Genomic DNA, 25532 nt, shown 5'->3' with positions numbered 1-25532 from the left:
CTTTTCCTTCAAACATTTTTTGAATGACAAATTTCAACCAGCTCTTTTGATCAGCTGCTTCCATATTTTGAAAGGGGGTAATTGCCTAGATGCTACTTGATTGTTAACATTTCTAGCTTGTGCTAGATGAATTATTGTTTTAATCATGCAGGTTACTACAAATGCTACAAGCAGGTTCTAAATTTTGATCATTGTAAGAATATGGGATGCAGCCTCAAAGTATAAAGCACTTTTTAAACTAGCTTCATTGGTGAGAACAATGCAGATATGCTGATTTACACCAGCTGAGGATCTGGCTCCTACTGTTCTTGATCTTAGAGATTACAGCAACCATATTCAAGGTTGAAAGCTTTGCAGCATGATTGTCCAATTTCATGTAACAAGGAGTATACAAAATGCAGTGCTATCACATCATGGTAGATGCTATGCAGAAAGAGATTGTTTATTTGTTCTACATGCAAAATTATTTTGCACCGATGGGCCACGAGCTACTTCCATTTGTATCAGGTGAAGATCTGGCTCTATGCCTGTAAAGTTAACAGACCATCTTTTCTCCCATTTCTCTATGAAGTCTTCACCTGAGGAATCTGATTGATAGGTTGCTCCACAGCGAGCTGGTTTTCAAACACACAGCACGATTTATAACTTTCCACAATTTTTGCATGAAAATTTGCTTCATCCAGCTTATGCCAAATATTTCTTTCAATGTACATATTGTATGGGTCGTTTGAGTGCTCAAGCTTTTTGGAGCGGATGTTGCTAAACATTGTTCCAAATGTGAAAAAGCCAAAGAAACCAAGCAACAAGAGCACATAGATGATTTCCAGATTGTCACTGGGTTTTTCAGCCTGAGAAGATGCAGAGTTATTTGTCCGGTCTACATATTCTTGTAATAATTTGGAGAGGAGTGAATTCAGTGCTGTATCGTTAGACAGCGTTCCCATCTTCTTCCGTCACTCTTTCCTTTCTGATGTGGTGACTTCTAGAAAAGCATAAAAGCCAGGTACACTTGTAAAACCCAGTGTGGCAATAATTCTATACAACTGATAAATATCCTGTCTGCCTTCCTTTCTTAGAGAAGAAAACTATTTCATGGGAGAATGCTGAACTTGGAAACAAAATATTTCGGACCATATCATTGGCTGGGGTAAATTGGCATAACTCTATTGAATTCAGTGAAGATGTATTTAATTTCAATTTCCATCAGCTGAGGACCTGTCCCTTAATGTGTCAATTTATAGTAATGTTTACTATGTAAGTACAAACATCCTAAATAAATTACTACTGCTCTTTCTGTCTGTTTCCCCATTGTGCTGCAGTAAAACAGAGGTTGGGGGAGAATAGGGAGTGGAAAAGCCAGGAGCAGCTGTGAAAACAGCAGGTGACAGAAGAAAGAGGCAGCAGCCTCCAGTGCAGGAGCTCCTAGGGGCTAGTGATGATAAGTGCTTCCCTTTGCCACCTTACCTCCAGTAAAACAAAAACCCACCCCCCTCCTGTAACTGATTCAGAGAGTCCTTCTCAAAGACAGCCATCATGCAGTTGTGAGTTTTGCTGGATGGTTAAGTTGACATCCTTGCAAATCAGGAATACTGCCATATAGAGTGCAGTCAAATCACTTTGACACAAGGAATCAAAGATTTTTGGTAATCAATACTACTTTGATTGAGAGTTTTACACAAGAAGCTTAATGGTCACTTCCCCCTTTAGAGTCTCAATACCAGACATCCTGTCCAGTAAATCCTTTCAGTGGATAAGAACAATGTATCAGGATTGCAATACCCAAGTCTCCCTAACCAGACAATAAAACTGACATGTCACTTTAATCTTAGTACAAGGCATAATTTAGCTTTTGTTATAAATTAAAACAAACATTCCTTATTGTATTATGCCCTTAGACTTTTTGAATAGCAGGTATTGTAATTCAAAGTGACTTCACTGATGGTAATCTTGTAATATTACAGGAGCTGTCAGTTCTTTATACAGTTTTAATTATATGAAAACAGAGTTGTCCATTTACACAGGCTCTTCTGATTTAAATGGGATTTTTTTTAGCCATGTACTATATTTTATTAATTTACATCAAGGGTAAAATTTGCTCCTGGGCAGAAGGCCAGCACAAGGTTTATGCAGGTCTTACATACTATTTGAGCATTATTTTGAGGGCTTAAGTAGGACTTGAGTGGTGCATAGATCTTGTGCTGGCCCTCTGCACAGGAGTGATTTTCACTCCAAACACTCAGTTTAGGAGTAAAGGCACTCAAATATGTGCTATCTTGTGAGGCCAGGTTACATTTTCTGTTCCTAGATAGCGTATGACTAATGGTGGGCATAGTTTTTGCGTGAAAGGGTTGGTTTTTTTTTGACGAAAACTGCAGATTCAGTGACACCAAAACCTTTGCAAATTCATGTCAATTTTGTCAAATTCTTTTTCCTGAAAAGAAAACCCAATTTTTAATTTTTTTATTAAAAGTATTTTAACAAAAGTTCTGATTTTTTTAATGTGAAATGACTTCTACCCTCTGTCACCGCATTTTCCTTTAACTTAAAAAGGAAACAATCCAAAACAAAATTGGTCAAAATTGAAATGAAACATTTGAAACAGGTTGTTTGCTTCAAAATGATTTTTTCAACTCTTTGATTCACTAAAAATTTCTTTTCCAATTGACCAAAAACATTTTTTAATTGCCAGCAAACAGAAAAATCTATGATTTACTCAGCTTTCTCTATGGCATATGCAAAGAGAGATGCTATGATGCACTGGAAATGAAAAAAAGAAATTGATCCTATGATTCTTTGTCCTTTATAAAAACTGCATTTATTTACCTGAAATATAATGCTATGAAAGTTAACGAAACGAAACACTAATACAAGAACAGTATGTTGGTTTCAGCATTGGAATTGTGTGAACCTTTTGCTATGAAACCCCAAACTATGCAACATTTTCCCTGGGTTTGGGTTCACTGCAAACTTGACACCCAGCTTAAGTTTGTAAAGATTCTGGAGAAAGCAGGGACTCCTGCGCCTCACATTTTCCAGGAAAGATTAATGGTTTCAATCAAACCACATGAGATTTGATGATTTCAAACTGAAATCAGACAAAAATTGGCCTTTTGGGTTGCTTGGTGGTTCAGATCAATGCTGAAACTTGAAAGTATGGCTCAGTCGAGATGTGAACTGAAACAAAAAGCTTGCCATCAAATTTCACATAGCAACAGTATCTTTCTACAGCAGTGGTTCTCAAACTTTTGTACTAGTGACTCATTTCACATAGAAAGCCTCTGAGTGTGACCCCCCCTTTAAATATATAAAAAAAGATTTTTAATTTATAACACCATTATAAATGCTGGAGGCAAAGCAGGGTTTGGGTTAGAGACTGACAGCTCACGACCCCCCATGTAATAACCTCACGATCTACTGAGAAGTCCCAACCCCCAGTTTGAGAACCCCTGTTCTACAGCATAGTAACCCTCTGATTAGCTTTTACAACACCTAGAAGCTGAGTTAACATTTTTTTGACAAGGCAAATTATGTGCCCACAAGATGGAAAAATCCCCCTTACAAAATAATACCTGATTCCAAATTATTGCTTTAGACAAAGGATTCTGACAGGTCATATTTACTTACAGAAAACTACGTCTTGGTAACTTGAGCTCAGCAGGCTAAAATACATTCAGATTTCACAGCTGTTGACAGATCCTTTAAAAGCAAAAAAGAAAAGAAAAAAGGAAATTGAAGCCTTTCTCCGAGAGAATTATTTCTACAAACTGGGTGGGAAGTATGTCAACATTCTGAATACTGTAAAATGGAAAGTGACAACGGGATTTTGGATAAAAATAGGGTGACCAGACAAAGTGTGAAAAATTGGGCGGGGTGGGGAGTAATAGGAGCCTATATAAAAAAAAGCCCCAAATATCAGGACTGTCCCTATAAAATCAGGACATCTGGTCACCTTAGATAGAAAGACCCTTAAGAAGGGTCAGAAGGTGACATTATATTGAGACATGAGAATATAAGGCCTTGTTCACCACTGTATTACTCCTGTTTAATACTCGTGTGACTCCACTGAAACCAGTCAAGTTGCAACAGTGTAAAACTGGAGTACTGCAGGGGTGAATTAGGCCTACAGTTTTAATTCCATGGTGGTCCTCACATAAGGATCAACCCTTGCATGTGGCAATAACTCTAATGAGTACAATAGAGTTGCACAAAGGATGAAATTGAACTTCTATTCTTTCATGCTCTGTTTTTTCCCAATATGGGAGTCTTGTCCACTTTTCCTCCAAATCCTGGCCTTACTGTGCAAGGAGATGAGGGATTCCCTCTGAACTCTCTCTTTGAGTCAAGAGCTAAATTTCATTCCCTCAGTTGCTGCTTGATGTAGGTACAAAAATATCCCTAGCTGCCACTTGGTTGACTTGATTTCTTCATGTGTGCAATCGAGTACATCTCCAGTGTCTTTCAAACATTCCAGCGTCACTTCAATTTGCTGTAGACATAACTAAATTAGCATCCAAGCACCTGCTAGCTGTGTCATAGAGCAGGCCTGCAGGAAGCTCATACAGCACTTCTGTCAGTGGGAAAAGCAAGAGAGTTTGTAGGCTGCGTTCCATTAGTTTCAATGTGTTTTAAAATATTTATTTGTAAATGTAGCACTATTTACAACAGAAGGAGCCAGAGCCTCAGCTGCTCTAAATCAGAGCAGCTCCATCTGACTTACATCAGCGGAGGGTTTGGCCCAATGTTTCCTTTCTCTATTTGTCTGTGGCTATTGTTTGGGATGATTTAAATTGAGGGCTTTTCTACACTAGGATTTTTTACACCAGTGTAGCTGCACGAGTGCAAACCCCTAGTCTAAGTGTGCTGCATTGGTGCAAACTGTGACTTGCACTGGTACAAAACACTCTTGTAGACAAGACCTTAGACAGTCAGTGTCCCCTTTCCCTTATTCAAATGTACACTGAACTAGTCACACTGCTCAGTCCTCCATATTACCCTCCAGCAATCACTTAATGTGCATGTGCTACCCAATTATCACCCAATTAATTCTCTCTGGCCTAGACAAGAGCCCTGTCACCTGTGAAATAAGAATGGGAGAGGATGGGAGAGGTGCATTAGTGGTAGAAAAAATTCTCCAGAAAACTTAAATTGCTAAAGCAGCATCCAATGGCCACTTTGTTCTTGATTTGTATCTTCATCCTATGGGGACCTATTGCCAAAGGGAAATTAGCCTGAGGTGTCACCTGACAGAAGTATGTGAAGGAAGATATCAGAGGGCGTTCTCTGCCAGCAGATGCCTTTCAAATTAGTGCTTAAACAGTTCATGTAGCAATCCAGAAAGTCAGTAAATAAAGCTTTCAAACCACCAGGATCCCTTTGTTTAAAAATAGATTACTTTTCAGTGGAGTGATCACGAACAATCTCCTGTAGCTGTGCAATAGCAGAATGTGGGTGTTAGATGAACCAGTTAAAAAGCCATTACCCACAAACACAGGAAACTCAGCACACTTTTCAACTTGATGGAGATACAGTGAATTGTCTCTGTGTGTTTCAGGTTTTCCACCTGCATGACATGAGACTGCTGGGAGCTGGTTTGAAGACTGCCCATAAACACACCTGGTTCCAGATCTTTCAAGTGAAAGTTCAAGTACTACAGTACCATAATAAATTTTCTCTTATTTCTATCAGTCAGTTCATTACCAAATACAAGCATTTGTAACTATGGAGTGGCTGTGCTAAGAAATTAAAGACAGTCAAACACTAATTCATCCCTAAAAGCATAGCTACATCTATGTGAGATACATAAAAGTACAATGTATACAACACGAAGGGTTCATTTCAACATATAAGTATTCCTTTGCAGTGTATAGTCTAACTATTTAATTTAGGTTGGTTATTTTGACAGGTTCATGCCTGATCAGAAAGCAGGCATTCTAAGGAATAAATGTTGAAAAATTCTGTTTGGCCCCAGCTCACTTTTACAGTTGTCATTCAGTAAGAGTGATCTTATTATAACGTTCAAAAAAGGACCTGATCTTGCACCAGGGGAATATTGACATTGGCCACAAAGTGGGCAGGATCGGGCCCAACATTTTTTTTAGGATTTTCATGCATGCTGAGGTTAGAAAGTGACAGATTTTCATAGTGTGTGCATTGCAGAGACAGATAACTGTTAAATGCCAGATCCTCCACTGGGTGTAAATTGGTCTGACTCCCTTCAAGTCAATGGAGCTAGGATGATTTACACCAGCTGGGAATCTGACCTTAATCTTTCCAGCCGTATGACCATCAGCCATAGCAGCCTATCACTGAAATCTCTACAGAAGTATTTGTCTTTTGAAAATACAGCACTGTAGTAATCTTTTCAGACTGGAGCGATTAGGGGCTGAAAGCCTGTGTGCCAATCCAATACATATATGTTACCACTGCTCTTTGCCCACAATCACTCCCATAAAATGTCTTGCAACAGTACTGTCCTTACCCGTTATACATAATTGTAACCAGTTACATCAGAGTGAAAGTGGTTCTCTTCCCTGGCTGTTCACTCAGAGAGATTGCTAGGATGAGCAGTTTTCTGGAGACTGGAGTGTTCCACAACCGAGCCCCCATTTTTTTCGTATGGCTTTTAGAACTGTATGCAACAATCTGGCATCCAGAATGCCAGGATCCCACCAGAGACAGAACAGAAACAGGTAAAATTTACTACTGCATTGAATAAATGCAGGGCCGCCCAGAGGATTCAGGGGGCCTGGGGCAAAGCAATTTTGGGGGCCCCTTGCATAACAAAAAGTTGCAATACTATAGAATGCTACATTCTCCTGGGGGCCCCTGCGGCGCCTGGGGCAAATTGCCCCACTTGCGCCCTCCCCCCCCCCAACAGGCGGTTCTGAATAAATGTTGGGCATAGTTAGGTCTGTGTTTAGATATCACGGTGATGGGCACAAGAGAAACACCTAGGATAGACAGGGTGCATTTACACAGCAGGGTTCTTTCAGCAGTGTGCGGTGTGCACAAACATTTAGCCCCCAGCAGAGGTATAAATAGCAGTGTAGATGGTAAAACACGGATTAAGCCAGTAGAGTAAAGACATCCTGAAGGGTGTGAGTGTGTAGCTGGGGTACAGGTGCAGGGAAAGGCTCTGGCTGTGGGGGAGGGGAACAACAGGGAAAGGCTGCTAGCTCCCTGGATCCTGCAGGGAAAGACTCCAGCAGGAGGGGAAAACTCTGGCAGGGGGATAGGCAACAGGGAAAAGGCTGAGCCTCGCCTTGCTGCCTGCCTCCCCCTGCCAGAGCCTTTCCTAGCTGCAGTGAAAGGCTCTCACAGTGGGGAGCAGCTGATACCTTTTCCCAGCTGCCTCCCTCTGCCAGAGCCTGTCACTGACTTGTGTAGCTGTGCACTATCAGAGCCGGCTTTAGGCACCTTTTTAATTTTTTTTTACTCACTCCAGTGGCGGTCAGCCCTGCCGGGGTCTTTGACAGCCCCGCTCCCCTGGCCAGAGTGCTGGTCGGAGCGCAGCAAGCCCCGCGGCCCCGGGACCCCGGCTGGAGCTTTGGCTGGAGCGCAGCAGCCCCACTGCCCCAAGGCCCTGCTCTCCCGGCTGGCAATTCAAAGTGCTGTGGAAGACTGGGAGCGCCGCCCGGTGGGTACAAGCCCCTCCCCCGCCCCCAGGAATCGGGCCCCACACTTGCTAAAGCCAACCCAGTGCACTATGGTGTGCCTTTCGTAAACTACATAGCTACCTGTAAACTACACACCACCAGAAGAGGTGTATAGTGTAGACGTAGCTTTAGGTAGGTTTATGCTTCCACTCCTGTACACCGACTCAGACTGTTTTCTTCAACAATTGTAATTTAATAAACTTCAAAGTGTGACCAGATTATATTGTCATCATTCCTCTTCCCGTGTCTCAGATGCATCAGATGAAGTGGGTATTCACCTATGAAAGCTCATGCTCCAATACGTCAGTTAGTCTAGAAGGTGCCACAGGACTCTTTGCTGCTTTTACAGATCCAGACTAATATGGCTACCCCTCTGACATGTGTCTCACTGTTCACCCAATCCTCAACCATCATTCACAACTGCACTTTAGACAGCCACACAGATACAGCGGGGCTAGGCTGGTTGGCTCGTTCCTTTACAAAATGTTATGTTTATATGATTACAAGATAGAAATTCAACCCCCACTTCATTTATACGATACGACAGCCTAAAATCACGTGCACAGTCTTTGTCCCTCCAGATCTAACTACAATAGGCTGATGTGTAACACATGGACTGTAAAGTGCCAGGCCAATGCCTGGCACCATACAAATAAACAATATCATCAAGTTAAAGACCTTCTCCCTTTTTATTCATGGCCACAAATTCCTTTGAGGGAGGCTTATGTGAACTGTGGCTCCTATGAGCATTATTATTTCCCCCACTCTCACTCCAGCCCCTTTGCATTGAACTTTATTTTGCAGTACCAGCCCGTCTTAGCAAAATACAGTCAAGATTCAGGATTCCAGCTACTGCTGAGAAAAAGAGAAGCAGAAACAAGTGAGCTCTGGAGACATCTAGGGACAAATTTGCCTCCAGCTTCACTGGGGTCATAGCAGGGGAAAATTCACTCCTTGTTCCTATGGGAGCCCTGCAAAAAAAAAAGTCCTGAGCAGGCACAGCTGCCCAGCTACTTGCTCTCCCCTTGATCTGTACAAAGGCTGAGAGGCAAACAGGAAAACATGCAAACTCACCAGACTGTGCAGCTGGAAGAGGGCGGGAGGCTGTGATCTGGGTGCTGTAAGCCAGATCCTCTCACTGTGAGCATGAGTGGGAGGCAACCTGAAGTCTGGGTGTTGGGAACCAGCCTCAGATTATATGCGTATGTGGGCGGGAACCTGCAATATGGGCACTGGGAGCCAACCTCAGACTGTGAGCACAGGGAACAGGGAGGCTGTGAGCAGCTCTGTGCACAAGCTGGGGACCAGCTGGGCACAGAGGTCAGGTGGCCCAAAGACAAAGCATCCCAGAGGATAGCAGATTCTCAGCAAGTGAGCTGCCTCCTCTCACAAAATAAGAAAGGGGAGTGTGATTTGCACCTAGTACAGCACCCTGCACCTGGCCTGAAGGAGACTCAGCTCTTGGCTCCCTTGCCTGCACCCAGTGTTCCCCTGCTCCTGAGTACTCACCCCAGGGCATCCACACAATGACCCAGCCACCTTCCTTTCATCCTATCTTCAGCACGTCCCCTCAGTCACCCACACTCCTGCTCTCCTGGAATCACTCCCCTTCCCCCAAGGCACACCATACGACTGACTCTACAGGTCCTGCACACACCTCATGCATCTATCAAAATTTCTTTCAACATACTTCATCCTGCAGCCCTCACAGCTCCCTCCGTTGCCTGTGCCCCACACCTCTTCGGAGTCTGAAGTAGGGAGAGAGGCCAGAAGCTCAGAACAATCATTCTGACACTCTCTGAATATGGCTCATTCTTCAGTTGCAATATAAAGTCTCTCACAGGTTGTTGTTTAGCTCTGCATTGATATACTGAATGAAACATTTTGAGAAACAAAAATCATCTGCAAAATGGCTGATATAAATGCTATGACCTTTACAGACATCTCGGTCCTGTGAGACCCCTAGCTGGCATTATCCTTCTCAGTGTTAAAGGGAAAGAAAGCCACTTCCAGCAACTGCTCCTTAAATCATACAGACTGTGGTGTGGAACACCCTATTTGCTTCTGTTCGGTACCTGAAAAAGGTTTGCTATCCAGGACTAAGGCGTGTCCATTTCCACTGGCTAAGCAGAGGGAACATTTGGCTGGCAGTCATTACTGCCTGAAAGGCTTCAGGGCCTATGTGAAATGAAGGGATGAGCTCAACTGGAAAGCTTACTTGAGCCCTAAATTCACTTTTAAAATATGATTAAATGCAACATAACGTGCCCTTCATACTCCCTAAATGCCTGTAACAGATACGTCTGGTAAGTCTCCCAGTGTATGCCGGCTGACTAAATTCCGACTAAAGGTAGCATAAGTTCTAAAACAAAAAATATTGCATTAATAGCAAAATTACCAGTGCCTATTTCCTTACGTAGTTGTGTTATTCATTGTACATAGTCCTTCAAAATTGAGTGGTCCTTGTAGGACGATTGGACAACAGAAGAGTCTAGAACGTGACCAGTACTTAAAATGAAAAAATGAAGACTAACACGTAAGCATCTTGAAATACTTCTCACACATCTTCTCCAGAAGGGTGGAGCACATTTTTTCCCCATGGGGTTGCCGTAGACACTAAAATATACCTCCTGTCGGACTGGTGGATCCTGAAGATGAAGCAGGTTGTTAAAATGAAAAGGACAATAATTGCTTTAAAAGCAGCAAAGAATCCTGTAGCACCTTATAGACTAACAGACATTTTGGAGCATGAGCTTTCGTGGGTGAATTATGACATGCATCCGACGATGTGGGTATTCACCCACGAAAGCTCATGCTCCAAAAAGTCTGTTAGTCTATAAGGTGCCACAGGATTCTTTGCTGCTTTTACAGATCCAGACTAACACGGCTACCCCTCTGATACTTAATAATTGCTTTAATACACCACTTAGCATTCATATAATGCTCCCCATTCAGGGTCCGTAAAGCACTTTACAAACAGCAGTTAGTTAAACCTTGCAGCATCCCTGAGAGATGGGATGTACTATAACCTCCATTATACAGACATATGAATGGAGGCTGAGGTGGGCAAGTGTCTTGGCCAAGTGCAAAGAGCGAGTCAATGGTAGAGCTCGGTATACAAAAGAATGGGTCACACACTTCCCTACTGTAACTACTAGACAACACTGCCTCTAGTCAATGCAAGGCTACTAACAATGCAACAGAATTATGTGGTAATGAATCATGTCCACCATGTGTGGAGTTCTCTTCTAGGTGAAGGTGAGCTAGTTACAGCTAGATCTGTGTGAAATGTTTTGACCAAATCTTTTTTGGGTGAAAAACGAAGATTCAAGTCAACCAAAACATTTTGCATATTTATGTCAAGTTCACTGAATTGTTTCAGTCAAAAAAAAAAACAACCAAAAAAAATTCTTAAAAAACCAAAATGTTTTGTTTCAACATTTTCAAAATGTTTTGTTTTTTCAATTAGAAACTACTCTTGTTTTGAATTTTCCTTAAATTTTATGTTAATAAATAATAATAATAAACCTTTTTAAAAGTTTGAAATGGAAACAAACATTTCATTTGACTCAAAACAATTTTTTTTTAAATTGTTTAGGAACTGCTAGCAAGCCAAAAAGTCAGTTATTCACCCAGCTCTAGTTCCGTCCCCTCAAAGTCAGAATCATCTCCAGTAGATTTAAATGAATACAGAAGAACTCAACAAAGAAAGCAGAAGTTAATGTAACACTATAGCTCCTTAAGGAAGAAGTATGGTATTTGGTAACCCCATCAGTAAATCTTCACTGACAACAGTGCACAGATATAAACAAAATCAAAGGGCCATGTAAACATGTGCAGAAAGTGACAGCCTGAATTAATAATCAGCTGCATCTGACTCTATATTATTAGTCTGCTAGACTAATTAGTCTATTAGACTATTAGTCTGCAGAGGTCTTCCAGGGGTGTGTGTGGGTGGGTACATCAACTCATATAGATCAGTGTTTCTCAGCTTGGCGTTGTGACCTCCAGGGAGTTGCGGGCAGGTTTTGGGGGGGTCACAAATGCCTGGCCGGCATTAGGGCATGGCAAGTGGAGCAATTGCCTGGGGTCCCGTGCCACTAGGGGCTCCAAGAAGCTAAAGTACATGCTCTGAGAGATGGGGATCAGGCTTCCAGCTCCTGAACGGGGTATCATAGTCTGGAAAGGTTGAGAACCACTGTATGCCAAAGGGAGAGTTGCAAGAAAAGAGATCAAAAGACTCAAGAACAAAGATGAGAAGGATTAAAGAAGAGTGTACCCAGGCAGATTGTGACAGAAGAGAGCAAAGGTACAGGCATTGTGCTAAGGCATGGCATGCAGGGGTTGAAATGGTGGGGGGCAGTCATCTGTCATAAGGTGAATGCCACCAGAAGAAAAGTTGGGAACCAATGTAGCAGAGTTACGCAGAAATAGAACAGCTCGAATATCTGAGTGCAGTACAGGATTCTATTTATGTATCTTTCTTGTTGGATGAACTATTTGTGATACAAAGAGAAAAGAACAAAAACAGTTCGTGATCACTGTTTGCATCTTATGGCTAGAGATCTGTCTTCAGCTGCCTAACCTGACTAGACTCGTTCTTTAAAAATGACACATCAGCTCTGAGGTGTCAATTGAAGTGGAGGAACTCATTTTCCTATGTGACATTTTGGAGACAGGACTCATGCCAATCTTTGGTGATAGAAAGATGCATTTTTACGGTTAACCCAGTTCATCCGGTTAAATCCTGTCACTTGTACTATCTGGCAAACTGCCTTTCTGGCCTAGGTTTTTATCAAGTGCCTGTCACTTTACTAGGTAAATACCACACAACAATTAAAGACAGCACAAAGTGTGCCCTAAATGTACTAAAAGGGTGCTAAAAGGAAGGTATTTCTCAGTATCTCTGTTGGTATCACTAAATTGCCAAGGCTTGTTTTTCTCATGCCCTCTCCAGTAGAAAGACCAATGTGTTCTGATATTTGCAATAACATTACTGAGACCAGAGACACCTTGAGGCTTGTCTACAGGTGGGCCCATGAGCACTACTACAGGGCTGTGATTTCTAAAGCATGTTGCACATGAATTGGTCCTGCTGGTGTGTATCAAATGTTCCCTAGTGCAGTTTAAAGAAGTGCTGTTTCAAACATGTTGAGTGGAGAGTTGGCTAAGCTAGCCAATGGGAAACACTGAAGAGAAGGATGGGGCCTAAACCCTTCAAAGAGAGATAGGGGCCTTAGTCTGGGCCGGAGGTGCCTCTCTCCACTCAGGAGTCACAGCTGTGAACCCTCTCCTGGAATTTTGCACCTAAGCCCTTTGTCGCTAAACTCTGAAGAGGAGGACCCCTCCTGCCGCACCCCTTATAACCTTTAACTCAGTGGTTAAGGTACTCGCTCAGGGCCAGCACTACCATTTAGGCAGCCTAGGCAATCGCCTAGGGCGCCAGAATAATTGGTGGGCGCCGTTTTGCCGGAGGGGGCAGCAGGCGGCTCCGGTGGAGATGCCGCAGTGGTGCCTGCGGAGGGTCTGCTGGTCCGCGGCTCCGGTGGAGCTGCCACAGTCGTGCCTGCAGACGGTCGGCTGCTTGCGTGGCTCCAGTGGACCACCCGCAGGCATCACTGCAGCAGCTCCACCGGAGCAGCGGAGCGCCGGTCCCTCGGCAGGGACCACTGCAGCAGCTCCACTGGAGCCGCGGGACCAGCGCGCGGGGCGGCGAAATTGCCGTCAGCCTACGGCGCTCAAACCCCTAGCGCCGGTCCTGTACTCACCTATGATGTAGGAGACTCTGGTTCAATTTCCTGCTCTTTCTGATGCAGGGAAGGGATTTGAACTTGGTTCTGAGGCCCATGCCCTAGCTTATGTACTGTTCCAGGGTAGGCCTCTCGCAGTCTCATCTACTGAAGTGGTTTCCCTGTCTATAAATAATTAAAAGTTATTGGTGCAGAGATACTGTGTAGCAGACCACCCACACTTTCTCCTCCCCCTTTGTCCTGTGCGGTGCCTGATCTGATAGAGAGCTTCTGAGAATGCCTACCAGACCAAGCCCGTCAGGCAAGTTAGGCTGGGGAATGTCTAGTCTGAAGAATTCCATTGTGGTTTAGGCATCAGCTAGGCACCTGAGCACCAAGGCTGAGGTGGCTGTGTACATACTCACTAGCAGGTTCTCAGAGGACTTTATCAGTGGAAATTTAGGCACCTAGGGACTTAAGGCACCTATAGGAGTAGGCAGCAACTGAGTGGGAGGGTCTAAATTTTGGATTTAGGCACCTGATGTGGCAGTTAGGTGCTTAACTCCCTTTGTGGATCTAGCCCAAAGTTTCTATACCCTACTGGGTCTGTAAACAAGCAGTGTTTTCATTTTCTTTAAAAGCAGCAAAGAGTCCTGTGGCACCTTATAGACTAACAGACATTTTGGAGCATGAGCTTTCGTGGGTGAATTATGACATGCATCTGACGATGTGGGTATTCACCCACGAAAGCTCATGCTCCAAAACGTCTGTTAGTCTATAAGGTGCCACAGGATTCTTTGCTGCTTTTACAGATCCAGACTAACACAGCTACCCCTCTGATACTTGACATTTTCTTTAGTACACTCTATACAGTAGTGACACGCTGAGCAATGGGATCCATCAGATCAGTCAGATGCTGCCTGTTTTAGGCGACTGGTCAGTAACATTGCACAAATAACAAGGCTTTGCAGCTCTTTCAAAATTGCTTTCTGGTTTCTTGCAAACAAGGTCAAACTGGCCTTTGCTGTCACCCTCCTACAAGCAGCATTGAGCCGGTGTATGGAATAACAACTTATTGTTCGGAGCATTTTCAGTGTCTATCAGAAAGGTTAGTGAAGGACTTGTTCCAGTGGCTTTTGTTAGCAATGGAATAGTGAATCATGTAGTTCATGAGATTGCTATCTTTGGCATAACTCCCATGCATCATACTATATTAAACCATAATCATCACTATAAAATCCTAGGAAAATCAGCTGGAAGTGATACACCTCTTGCCTCTATTAATAATGTACATGTAGTGCCGGGCCCAGTGGCCATGAACCAGGATTGCTCTGTTTGGCTCTGGAAGGGGTGGGCATGGTGGCAGAAAAGTAGTTCTAAGGCACTTTTGTACTCCCTTGCTCCTGGACCGACCTGTGCCAAGCTAGTCCTCCAGCTCACACTGAGAGAAAATGGACTGGCCTGTTTGATCCTGAACCTCCTTGGCTGAACACAATCCAGATATCATTCTCTCCTCTCCTTCTCAGTCCTACCTTCGTACATCAAGAGTACTTTTGTAAAGTGTGGTCATCCAATTGCTCATTCATATTAAATGCCAACCGCAATGACTATGGCTTGAATCCCCCTCCTAGTTGCCAAACTGATTTAGATTATCACCTTCTCCCCAAATATAAATCTAGTAACTCCAACAGCTGTCAAATCCCATGATACCCCAAGATATTAGATCTTACCTTGATCCCATGCCAGTGACAATCCACAAATCACTACTCCAATCTATCTGGGGTAGGCCTGGTAGATTGGAGGTCTTGCAGGAAATCCAAACACCAGGCAGGCTGGAGGACACATGTAGGCATTCCTATCTTGGTGGTTCAAGGAATTCTTAGAATTTAAAAGGATTACATTTGCATTAAGGAACATAGTGTAGTTCACACCAATGAAGGGCTTGTAATAACCACACCACTGGTGTGAATTAAGTTTCTTAGGGTATGTCTACACTACGGGATTATTCCGATTTTACATAAACTGGTTTTGTAAAACAGATTGTATAAAGTCAAGTGCACACTGCCACACTAAGCACATTAATTCGGTAGTGTGTGTCCATGGTCTGAGGCTAGCGTCAATTTCTGGAGCGTTGCACTGTGGGTAGCTATTCCGTAGCTACCCCATAGTTCCCGCAGTCTCCCTCTCCCTGGGAATTCTGTGTTGAAATCCCAGTGCCTGATGGGGCAAAAATCATTGTCGTGGGTGGTTCTGGGTAAATGTAGTCAGCCATTCCTTCCTCCAGGAAAGAAACGGCAGACAATCATTTCACCATGGACGCACACCACCGAATTAATGTGCTTAGTGTGGCAGCGTGCACTCAACTTTATACAATCTGTTTTACAAAACCGGTTTATGTAAAGTCGGAATAATCCCATAGTGTAGACATATCCTGAGAAACTTAATTCACACCAGTGGTGTGGTTGTTACGAGCCCAGCTCTTTCCCTGGATTGCCCTGGCAGACGCCATAGCATGGCAACTATGGAGCCCATTCAGCTTTTTTTACTGTCACTGTATGTGTACCGGATGCCTCTGACAGAGGCGATACTGTAGCGCTACACAGCAGCATTCATTTGCCTTTGCATGACAGCAGAGATGGTTATCAGTTGTTCTGTACCATCTGCTGCGCCATTGTAAATTGGCAATGAGATGATGGTTATCTGTCATTCTGTACTGTCTGCTGCTGTCATGGGTGTCCCTGGCTGAGGTCGGCCTGGGGCGCAAAGACAAAAATGGGAATGACTCCCCAAGTCAATCCCTCCTTTATGGTATCTAAAAATATAGTCAGTCCTGCTTAGAATATGGGGCAAGTGTACTAGAGAACCAGTGTATCAGAGAACCAGAGAGCACAGCCGCTCTGTGTCAGATCCCGCAGAAATGATGAGCTGCATGCCATTCTAAGGGGTGTCCCTGCAACAACCCCACCCATTGCTTCCCTCATCCCCAAACCTTCCTGGGCTACCGTGGCAGTGTCCCCCCCCCATTTGTGTGATGAATAAAGAATGCAGGAATAAGAAACACTGACTTGCTACTGAGATAAAATGAGTAGGAGGCAGCCTCCAGTTGCTATGATAGTCCAAGCAGGACATTAAGCGGTGTGGGGGAGAGGAGCCCAGCATCCCGCTGCTATGATAGTCCAGGTAGGACAGAATCTTTTCTTTAGACATGAAAGGGTGGAGGGGGTGCTGATGGAACTCAGCCCCCAGTTGCTATGATGAGGACGGTTACCAGCCATTCTGTACCATCTATTGGGAATGACCGGGAATCATTCCTATTTTTACCCAGGTGCCCCCAGCCAATCTCACCTGAGGCCAGCGAGGAGCACTCACGGGCTGATGATGACGATGGATAGCAGTCATATTGTACCCTCTGCCACCGGGGAGGGGAGGGGAGTGGATACTGCTCTTCACTGCCGCAGCATCACGTCTACCAGTAGCATGCAGTAGACATAGGGTGACATTGAAAAAAATCAAGAAACGATTTTTTCCCTTTTCTTTCATGGAGGGGGGAGAGGGGGTACATTGATGAGCTATACCCTGAACCACCCCAGACAATGTGTTTGACCGTACAGGCATTGGGAGCTCAGCCAAGAATGCAAATATTTTTCAGAGACTGCTGGGGACTGTGGGATAGCTGGAATCCTCAGTACCCCCTCCCTCCCTCCATGAGCATCCATTTGATTCTTTGGCTTTCCGTTACGCTTGTCACACAGCACTGTGCTGTAGAATCTGTATCATAGCCTGGAGATTTTTTTCAAATGCTTTGGCATTTCCTCTTCTGTAATGGAGCTCTGATAGAACAGATTTGTCTCCCCATACAGTGATCAGATCCAGTATCTCCCCTATGGTGCATGCTGGAGCTCTTTTTGGATTTGGGACTGCATCGCCACCCGTGCTGATCAGTGCTCCACTCTGGGCAAACAGGAAATGAAATTCAAAAGTTCGCGGGGCTTTTCTTGTCTACCTGGCCAGTGCATCTGAGTTCAGATTGCTGTCCAGAGCGGTCACAATGGTGCACTGTGGGATACCGCCCGAAGGCCAATACCGTCGATTTGCGGCCACACTAACCCTAATCCGATATGGTAATACTGATTTTAGTGCTACTCCTCTCGTTGGGGAGGAGTACAGAAATCGGTTTGAAGAACCCTTTATATCGATATAAAGGGCCTCGTTGTTGGACAGATACAGCGTTAAATCGGTTTAATGCTGCTAAAATTGGTTTAAATGCTTAGTGTAGACCAGGCCCTAGGGTGTGGGATTTGATCAGACACACACATTGTAACAGGCTCATTGGTATTCTGCTTGAGGCCCTAACACAAGAAAACTGAACCAAGTTACTTCATTTTCTTTTTGTGTATTTAAAAGTAAAAGGAAATCAGATGCAAAAACCTAATGTTAATGAAACATTAATGCTAATAACTTAAACATATATCTCCGACATTTAAAAGCTAAGATCCCCACAGAAACATCAACTCACTCACACTGAACATACACTCGTATCAGAGATGGGCCAGAACAAAAGCCCAGGTAAGGATAGTGTTTGCCCCAGGACACACACACACACTCTCTCTTTCTCTCATGAATATGCATACCAAATCTAATCACATTAAAATTTAGGACAATTTGGATTAGAATTTTAATCCTCCCCTACCACTAAATTTCACATTCTCAGTCTTTGATTCTCCCCACTAGAGAGAGATCAAATACTGGTTTGGGCCCATCCTTAGCTAGTCATTTGAATTGCTTATTCATTTCTCTTCTTCCCTTTAATCCGAAAATTTATTGTAACCTCTTTTACCAACATTGCCTCAAGCTTCTCTCCAACTTCATCCTGGCTCCTCTCCAATCTGGCTTCTGCCCATTTCACTCGGTTGAAACTGCTCTCACTAAGGTTTCCAACAACCTCTTCTTGGCAAAGTCTCAGGGTCATAAGCTTCAACTTCAGTGCAAACATATTAAAGTGTCTGGTGATTTTAAGTGACCAGCCTATGACAGTTTAAAGAGGACTGATATTTTGAAGGACCTTAACATCAGCCCTCTGAAAATCAAGATCCTTTAATTTGTCTCAAATTATAGAGCCAAAAATAGAAAAACTCAGAATCATGGAAATCACAGTTGAGATATTAATACACTTATTGACCTGCCAATATTCCAACATTAATGTATGCCCATCAGATTAATAACAACAAGAACACCAATCAATCAAATTCCTTCCCCATAATCCCAGGTCCTCGAGCCACATCCTCCTCTACCACACTATGGGCTGGCTGGGGGGCAATGGGAGGCAAGGTGGGCAGGACAGCTTGCTTGACTACAGAAACAAGTTAACTATCACAGGCCAGATCCTCAGCTGGTGTAAATTGGTGTAACTATGTTGAAAACCATGCCAATTTACATCAGCTGAGAATCTGCCTCAACCTTTGTATGATTCACAGATTGAATCTACAGCTTAGAATGGATTGTTTAATTAAAAATGTGCTTAAACTTCAACAAACTGTATAACCTGTTTGTAGTAGCTTCCACTGTACCTAATGTGGGTAACTATAATTCCCTCTCCCCAGATAAGTGTTCGTTTTAGATGCCAATAAAGACATGATAGAGCATTCAATTTTTATGAAGAACCAGACGTGTCATCCAAATGAGGATCATTCATTTAATGATGGTACAGGGAGAATTTGGTTTAGAGGTGAGGGTGTTACAGTTTATACCGCTGACAACTCATCTTTTAACTGGTGGAAAGACTGTGCCACTAACTAGAAATTAAAATTCATTCAACCAGATTTCTTGAAAACAAACTGCAGTTATCGGGTATTGCAGAGCATGCACAGGAGAACCCCATACTTAACCTTGAAATACAGTTTAAAGCAGCTCTACAATATGAGCTCTTTGGGGGCCTGGGCTGTCTTTTTACTCTGCTTGTGGAGTGTAGCCCTGGAATCTGGGGATCCTTGATTCATTCCCCTCGGTGCTACTAAAAATACAGTTAATAAAGGATAAGAATAAATATAACTGAAATAAAAATCACACTGAGGTGGAACTCTGAGACCACCATAAAGTTCTCAGACACATTCCTACACAGGAGCTGAGTCTTTTCGCAACAGTAGATTGCCTAATTCTGACCTGGGAATCTGTACTTTCTGCAACTGGGACAAGAACATGCCAAGCTGAATGGTCTTTGCTCCATTCTGAGCAGACAGGTGGCCATACCACAATAACTACTCTTGTAATTGCAGCTGCTACTGCAACTGGTCAGCTCAGCAGAGGCGCAAAGACTGAATGGGGCTAATTACTTGTAAAAATTAGAATTTTAAATGATGCTTCTCCCCTCCTCTCCCCTCCTCGCCCCCCAAGGAGTACAGACTAGTGCCTTAAAGAGAGATCAACACATACCAAAACATGTAAAGGAGTTTTGGTTAAATTGATAATGGTAACAGAGCCAATCCTGTCTCCTGACCAAAGTAAAATCCCAATAAAGCCACTGGGATTTTTGCCTGAGGTGGTGTGCAGGAGGGAGTCCTCACCTCTGAGTATGCTATTTCGGATGTAGAATTTCATCCTACTGCAAATATTGTTTCTTCCCTCTCATCCCAGGAGGAACTCCCTTTGCTCTGCAGCAGTGCCTCTGTCCCCTGGGAATGGTAGATTTCAAAGAGTAGACTAAGGAATTAAAGGACTACGGAAACAGACTAAGGACATACATTTGTTTCACTGCCTGAAGAGTGGGCGGTGAAACCCAGTAGAATTTCACTTTTCAAACATTAGGTCAGTTTCTCTACTCATCCCAAACTCCACTCCGTGCAAAAACAGAGTGGAGCAGTCATATGCAGTTTTATACCACCTCACCTCCCCATAGTCTATGCCCAGACCTCAACTTATGTAATAGCAGCCTCAAGGCTGCTCCAAAGTATGCTGCAAAGGCCCCTAAAGGGACATTCCACTGCTAAAAATAGCCCCTTTCTCCTGACTCACCTCCAACACCTATGCTATATCCTTGGGAGTGTGTAGCCCACTCCATGTCACTCAGGGTATTCCTCAGATGCGAGTTCACACAACTAGACAGCCGTTATATTGCCACTGAAACTCCTTAAATGGTATGGAGTGCAATGTGAAACCTGTCCCATTCTGTTTTGGCATGATGGTGTTCATTTCCAGTGAAACATGAATATATACTTGCTTATGTTAACCAGTCGAATACATAGTAGAGTCCTCAAGGCAGAAATGTCTCAGTGCTGCAGGTTAGGCTGCACTGTGCTTTGCATTTGTGTGTTCAATCAACTCCTTGCCTTTCTGAGCATTAGAAAAAACAATAAAAAATACACCTCTATCCCATTATAACGCCATCCGATATAAAACAATTTGAATATAACGTGGTATCAGCCTCAGGAAGATTTTTCAAAAGTAAACAAGATGATTTAGACTTTTTCATCATATATCAGGAAACTAATATCCTCCTGTCTCTCTGTACTATGCCTGAGGAGTTCCAATCCCTTGCTGCAGCTCCCAGGCACTCAGAAAGACCTTGCATCCTATACACCTCTACCCTGTTATAATGCCATCTGATACAACACGAATTCAGATATAACGCTGTAAAGCAGTGCTCTGGGGGGCGGGGCTGCACGCTCCGGAGGATCAAATTAAGTTCAACATAACACGGTTTCACCTATAATGCAGTAAGATTTTTTGGCTCCCGAGGACAGAGTTATATCGGGGTAGAGGTGTATCTAGGGGAAAAAAGATTGCTTCTCAGGTCATCTCACATACACTCTCATTGTTTTTCTAAGGAGATGAGCAGAGCTGTACTCTTAATAATACCCCACAGAGATCCCATCCAACTTCCTACACTCACACAGAAGATGCCTCAAGCCTACAATTATCTCAGACCTTGTGCTAGCTGACACATGATGGCACATGCATCCTACCACCTCAACAACATTCATTCTGTTGAAATGTGCACAATACTCACATGTGCGTAGACTAATTTGCTCCCATTACACCTATCCAGAAGCTTTTAGGTGTGTAATTCCTCCTGAGAAACCATTCATCACAATCTCCTTCTGGGTTGTCTTGAGGTTAGGTTCTAAACAGGGAGTGAGAAGAAGTGGGTTCAGTTCTTAGCTCTTACACAGACTTCCTAAGTTATTGTATTCACCTCACTGAATCACTCTGCCTCAGTTCCCATCTGTAAAATGGAGATTACACTTCCATATGTCAAAGGGGTTTTTGAAAGTTAAATGCTTTCATATATATCAGTCACTCCGCTACTACAGCAATGGGAGAAACTAGATTGACAAAAAGATTTTAACATGGCTCCTCCCCTACTAATACCGAAAAACAGAATAGTTTGCTCACACCCGTTACCATCTTAATATATTGAAAGTACAGCCACATTTTTCAGTTTGGTGCTTGAAGAAAGGTATCTAAATACCTACACGGATACTTTAACATGTGATTTGAGTTTCAGAAGTGCTGATCTCCCACTTCCGGAGCGGTTGTGGGTGCTCTTCAATTCTGAAACTTGGGCAACTATTAAGAGTAACATTTTCAAAAGTGTTTATGTGACCTAGGAGTTTATGCAAGAGGACAAGCGCCTAAATCCCTTAAGCACTTTTTATTTGTTTTCCTCAAGATGCCGAAGTAGAGATTTAGGTGTCTAACTTTGAAAACTTGGAGAAAAATATATATAGGATTATCTTAAATTCAGCATGGCTAAAACAATATCTCATATATTTACTTGGAAGGATTTAAAGCCGCTCCCTGGATCTATCATAAATCAGCTGAGCTTAAAAGACAAGACTTTTAAAATCAAAGTTGACACACTGACAGCCATTTTAGATTTATGGGCTAGAGCTCCATATTTTAAAACTGGGCTTCCAGTAACATTAGTTAACACAAATGGAAAAACCAAAAACCTCAGTTCATTGATTTAAATAAAGTCAGTAGAAACATCAGATGCAAGATGCACAAAATAACAGATATAGAATTAGAGTATTTGGTCTATCGTCATACAACATCATGGCTCATTCAACCCCGGAGATGTTTCAATGATAGTGAAACAAAGACCTCGCCTTGATTATATCTAACATCCCATCTGTAACTCAAGTATGCTACCCCACCGTGGAAAGGGCAACAAACTTCAGTTTCCATAGTGAACAAACAATGATCAGATATCACTCACTACACAACAAAAGGGCAATAATCATTTATTGCATTCATATTCTCAGTGTCACTGACTTAAGGAAATTAAATTGTTTGTTATTATTCCCACCACATTAACACAAAAAATGGATCTCAGGGATTACGAATAAAACTGTGGCAGAAAGTTCCCAAAACAGAAAGACCATCTGGGAGGAGGCTGTGGCATGTGACTATAACCTCCCAGGGGGCAGGGCTATAAGGGATTGTGCAGCCCAAAGAATGGGTGGTTCTGGCTAGATAAGAAGTGTGGCCAAGGCAGGGGGGATGAAGTGGCCTTAGTGAAATTCGTTTGCCAGTTCAGACCATTAATTCTGTAGGTGGAGTAAGCCCTGAAGAAACTGAAGAGAAATAATGGCATGAATACAGAAGAAACATCCAAAACACACTTGGATTTATGGCTATGATGTTAAATAATGTATGCAACATAAAGCTGGGAAAGGAAAGATGGGAACAGAATCAACAAGGCTTAGACACCCAAAGACTTCTTGGCAAAGGAATTCCTTTTAGTGTTGATGATGGGCCCAGTTCCATCAACTCCCATTGATTTTAATGGGAGTTGATGCAGCTCACCACCTCTAAGGGAATGCTCAGTGAATCTTAGGAAAAGGCCCTTATATTGTGGAAATTTGATAGTCTTAACAATAACTGGAAATACTGCTAGAGACAGAGAAGTTCGGTGACGTTTTATTGGACCAACTTCTGTTGGTGAGATAGACAAGCTTTTGAGCTTACACAGAGCTCTTCTTCAGATCAGGAAAAGGGACTCAGTGTCACAGCTAAACACAAGGTTGATTTCTGGCATTCAACAAGAAGGAGGCAGCCTCCACTGGTAAGAGTGTGCACAGGGATTTGTTGACTTGGAGAATGTCCCACCAAAAATTACTAACTCTGTGTGGGGGGTGGTGGTAGGGGAGGAATATGCTGTGTTCTGTTCATACCATGCAAATTGTGAAAGAGACATGGGGAAACTTTAATCCAGTTGGAGAGGGATTTCACTTTTCATAAAGCTGCTAAACTCAGAGACTCTGCATAATTTAACATATCTGATGTGTGTATTTAATTCAGCTTAGTGGCCACATGCATCTTGAACAACAAGCTTCTGATGTACTTTCAAAGCTTTATATTTGTGATCTTTTATCTCTCTCCCCTTTTCACAGATTCCATTTCTCTTTTCTAATGGGAGCACTGCCAGGCCCTCCTGAATGTTGGAATGCGTGAAATCCAGATCCGAACATTAGGTTTTGGGCCAGTCACTTCTTCCAATAAAATTTACTTTCCCCGCCCCTTCTCCCATACATCACATAATGAGCAGCTGTGTGGTAAAAAATCCAGATGGCCAAAAGATTAGAAAAATGTTACTTCCACAAAGTAAGTCCCTTCAGAATAGATCATACTGTATCCAGAAGTCTATAGCTGTATAAAGGTGTGATCGCCTAAAGAAAAAAAAAAGCTACACCAGAAAATGTGTGCAAATCAATATTTTTTCAATGACCCATGGACAGCTGTCATATCATCCCATAGGCGGGGAATTCAGAAACAATGACACTGCTGTATTATGACTAAGTTGTTGGAGCGTTATTTTATCATGCAGGTAGTGTCAACAGTGCCAAGATCCTAACAGGTTTTAACTGCTCACCTATGTCAATATGTGCTTTGACTAATAAAAATATCTAGCATGTTATTTTCTATTTATTTCACTAATACTGGATTTTTTTGCCTTAATTATTGAGGACATTATTGTAACGCTTATGGGCAAAACACTTGGAAATCTTTGCATATCTATTTAATACATTGTCTTGTTTGTGACCCGTATTGCACATTCAAGTCTGCATTTAAATGGTGTTTTACTTGGCTCAGTGTCAGTAATATGATTGAGAATTGCCAAGTTAGAGACAGGGATGCAGTGAGACAAAATACTCTGATGTTCCCCAAGGAGAAAATTTCTTTGCCACATTTTTCAGTTCTTTCTAGGGGCGACCTGTTTATTTATGATCTGAACAGCTTGTTGAATTATTCATTATGGATAATAACCTTACCCCCCTTTTATGTAGCAAATGGTTTGTGAGGTGATCTTCATTTGTATTTATTATTCATAATTACCCACCAGATAGATTGAATGAAGAATTTTCACCCAGTAAGTTTTGCCACTTTGACTATTTGCCATTAACTATTTGTGCTGTGTAGCCAATTAATATTCCCTCTGTTTCCTGTCTGAATAACTGAAACAGTTGAAACAGTACAATAACAAATAAATCACTTCCTATATACATTCATAATTACATCTGTGAAAACTGCTGAGATTTATGATTTTTCCACAAATACTCGCCAGTTGTCTGACCACTCATAATAGCTAATAAAAGCTCTCAAATAATAGTGACCCAAACAGTGCTTTCATTCACAATTTTTTAAATTGTTCACCCAGTCCATAAAAGGAGCATCATGTGGGCATGTGTCTCATAACTGACTTCATCTGTAGCACTACGTGTTGCTGTAAGAGGGCAGGACAGAGTCCTAAGGACATTATTCCTTGGGTAGTACAAATCCGAGCACATAATTCAGAAGAAAGTAGCACATATATAACTTTTTATCTAGTCTATGTCAAAGGTATTCAGTCACCAGGTTTTCTGTTTGTTTCTTTGCACCACAGACATATATATATTCTAGTACCTATTGGGAAATCCTCGAACACAAAAAGGGACCCTATCAGAGTGAAGGAGAAGTGTCCTGTCCACTTGTGCAAATGAATAAAGGCAAAACTTTCCCCAAAGAGTCAAATCAAAAGATGAAAGCTACCCTATAAGTAGCACTTTAACTTATGCAACTGGGAGGATGTGGTGCAGTAAGTAACCTGAGTTCTCATTTACCTTGGCTGCATTATCACAGATGTTTTTAGAAAGGATGTACTGTTCTTTTA

The 25532-nt window shown here is 42.6% G+C and overlaps 1 protein-coding gene across 2 annotated transcripts; it reads right to left on the bottom strand.

The window, feature by feature from the left end:
- On the bottom strand, positions 1–21453 carry KCNE1 (potassium voltage-gated channel subfamily E regulatory subunit 1). Of its 2 annotated transcripts, XM_030552277.1 has the most exons (3): positions 21387–21453; positions 3625–3696; positions 1–982 (listed from the first exon to the last, which is right to left on the bottom strand). In XM_030552277.1, exon 3 carries the CDS (start codon positions 942–944, stop codon positions 564–566), a length of 381 nt encoding a protein of 126 aa, XP_030408137.1. In that variant the 5' UTR covers positions 945–982; positions 3625–3696; positions 21387–21453; the 3' UTR covers positions 1–563. The 2 variants fall into 2 exon arrangements, with proteins under 2 accessions (XP_030408137.1, XP_030408147.1); XM_030552287.1 differs by lacking the exons at positions 3625–3696; positions 21387–21453 and adding an exon at positions 8730–8784.
- Positions 21454–25532: the final 4079 nt, after the last annotated feature.

Source organism: Gopherus evgoodei, chromosome 1, assembly GCF_007399415.2.
Source record: "Gopherus evgoodei ecotype Sinaloan lineage chromosome 1, rGopEvg1_v1.p, whole genome shotgun sequence".
NCBI lineage: Eukaryota > Metazoa > Chordata > Testudines > Testudinidae > Gopherus > Gopherus evgoodei.
Note: the sequence above shows the minus strand (reverse complement) of the source record. Positions and strands in the feature narration are given on the sequence as shown.

Bases quoted from the DNA above. Each gene is read 5' to 3' on its own strand.
- KCNE1 (XM_030552277.1), bottom strand. From the start codon at position 944: ATGGGAACGCTGTCTAACGATACAGCACTGAATTCACTCCTCTCCAAA.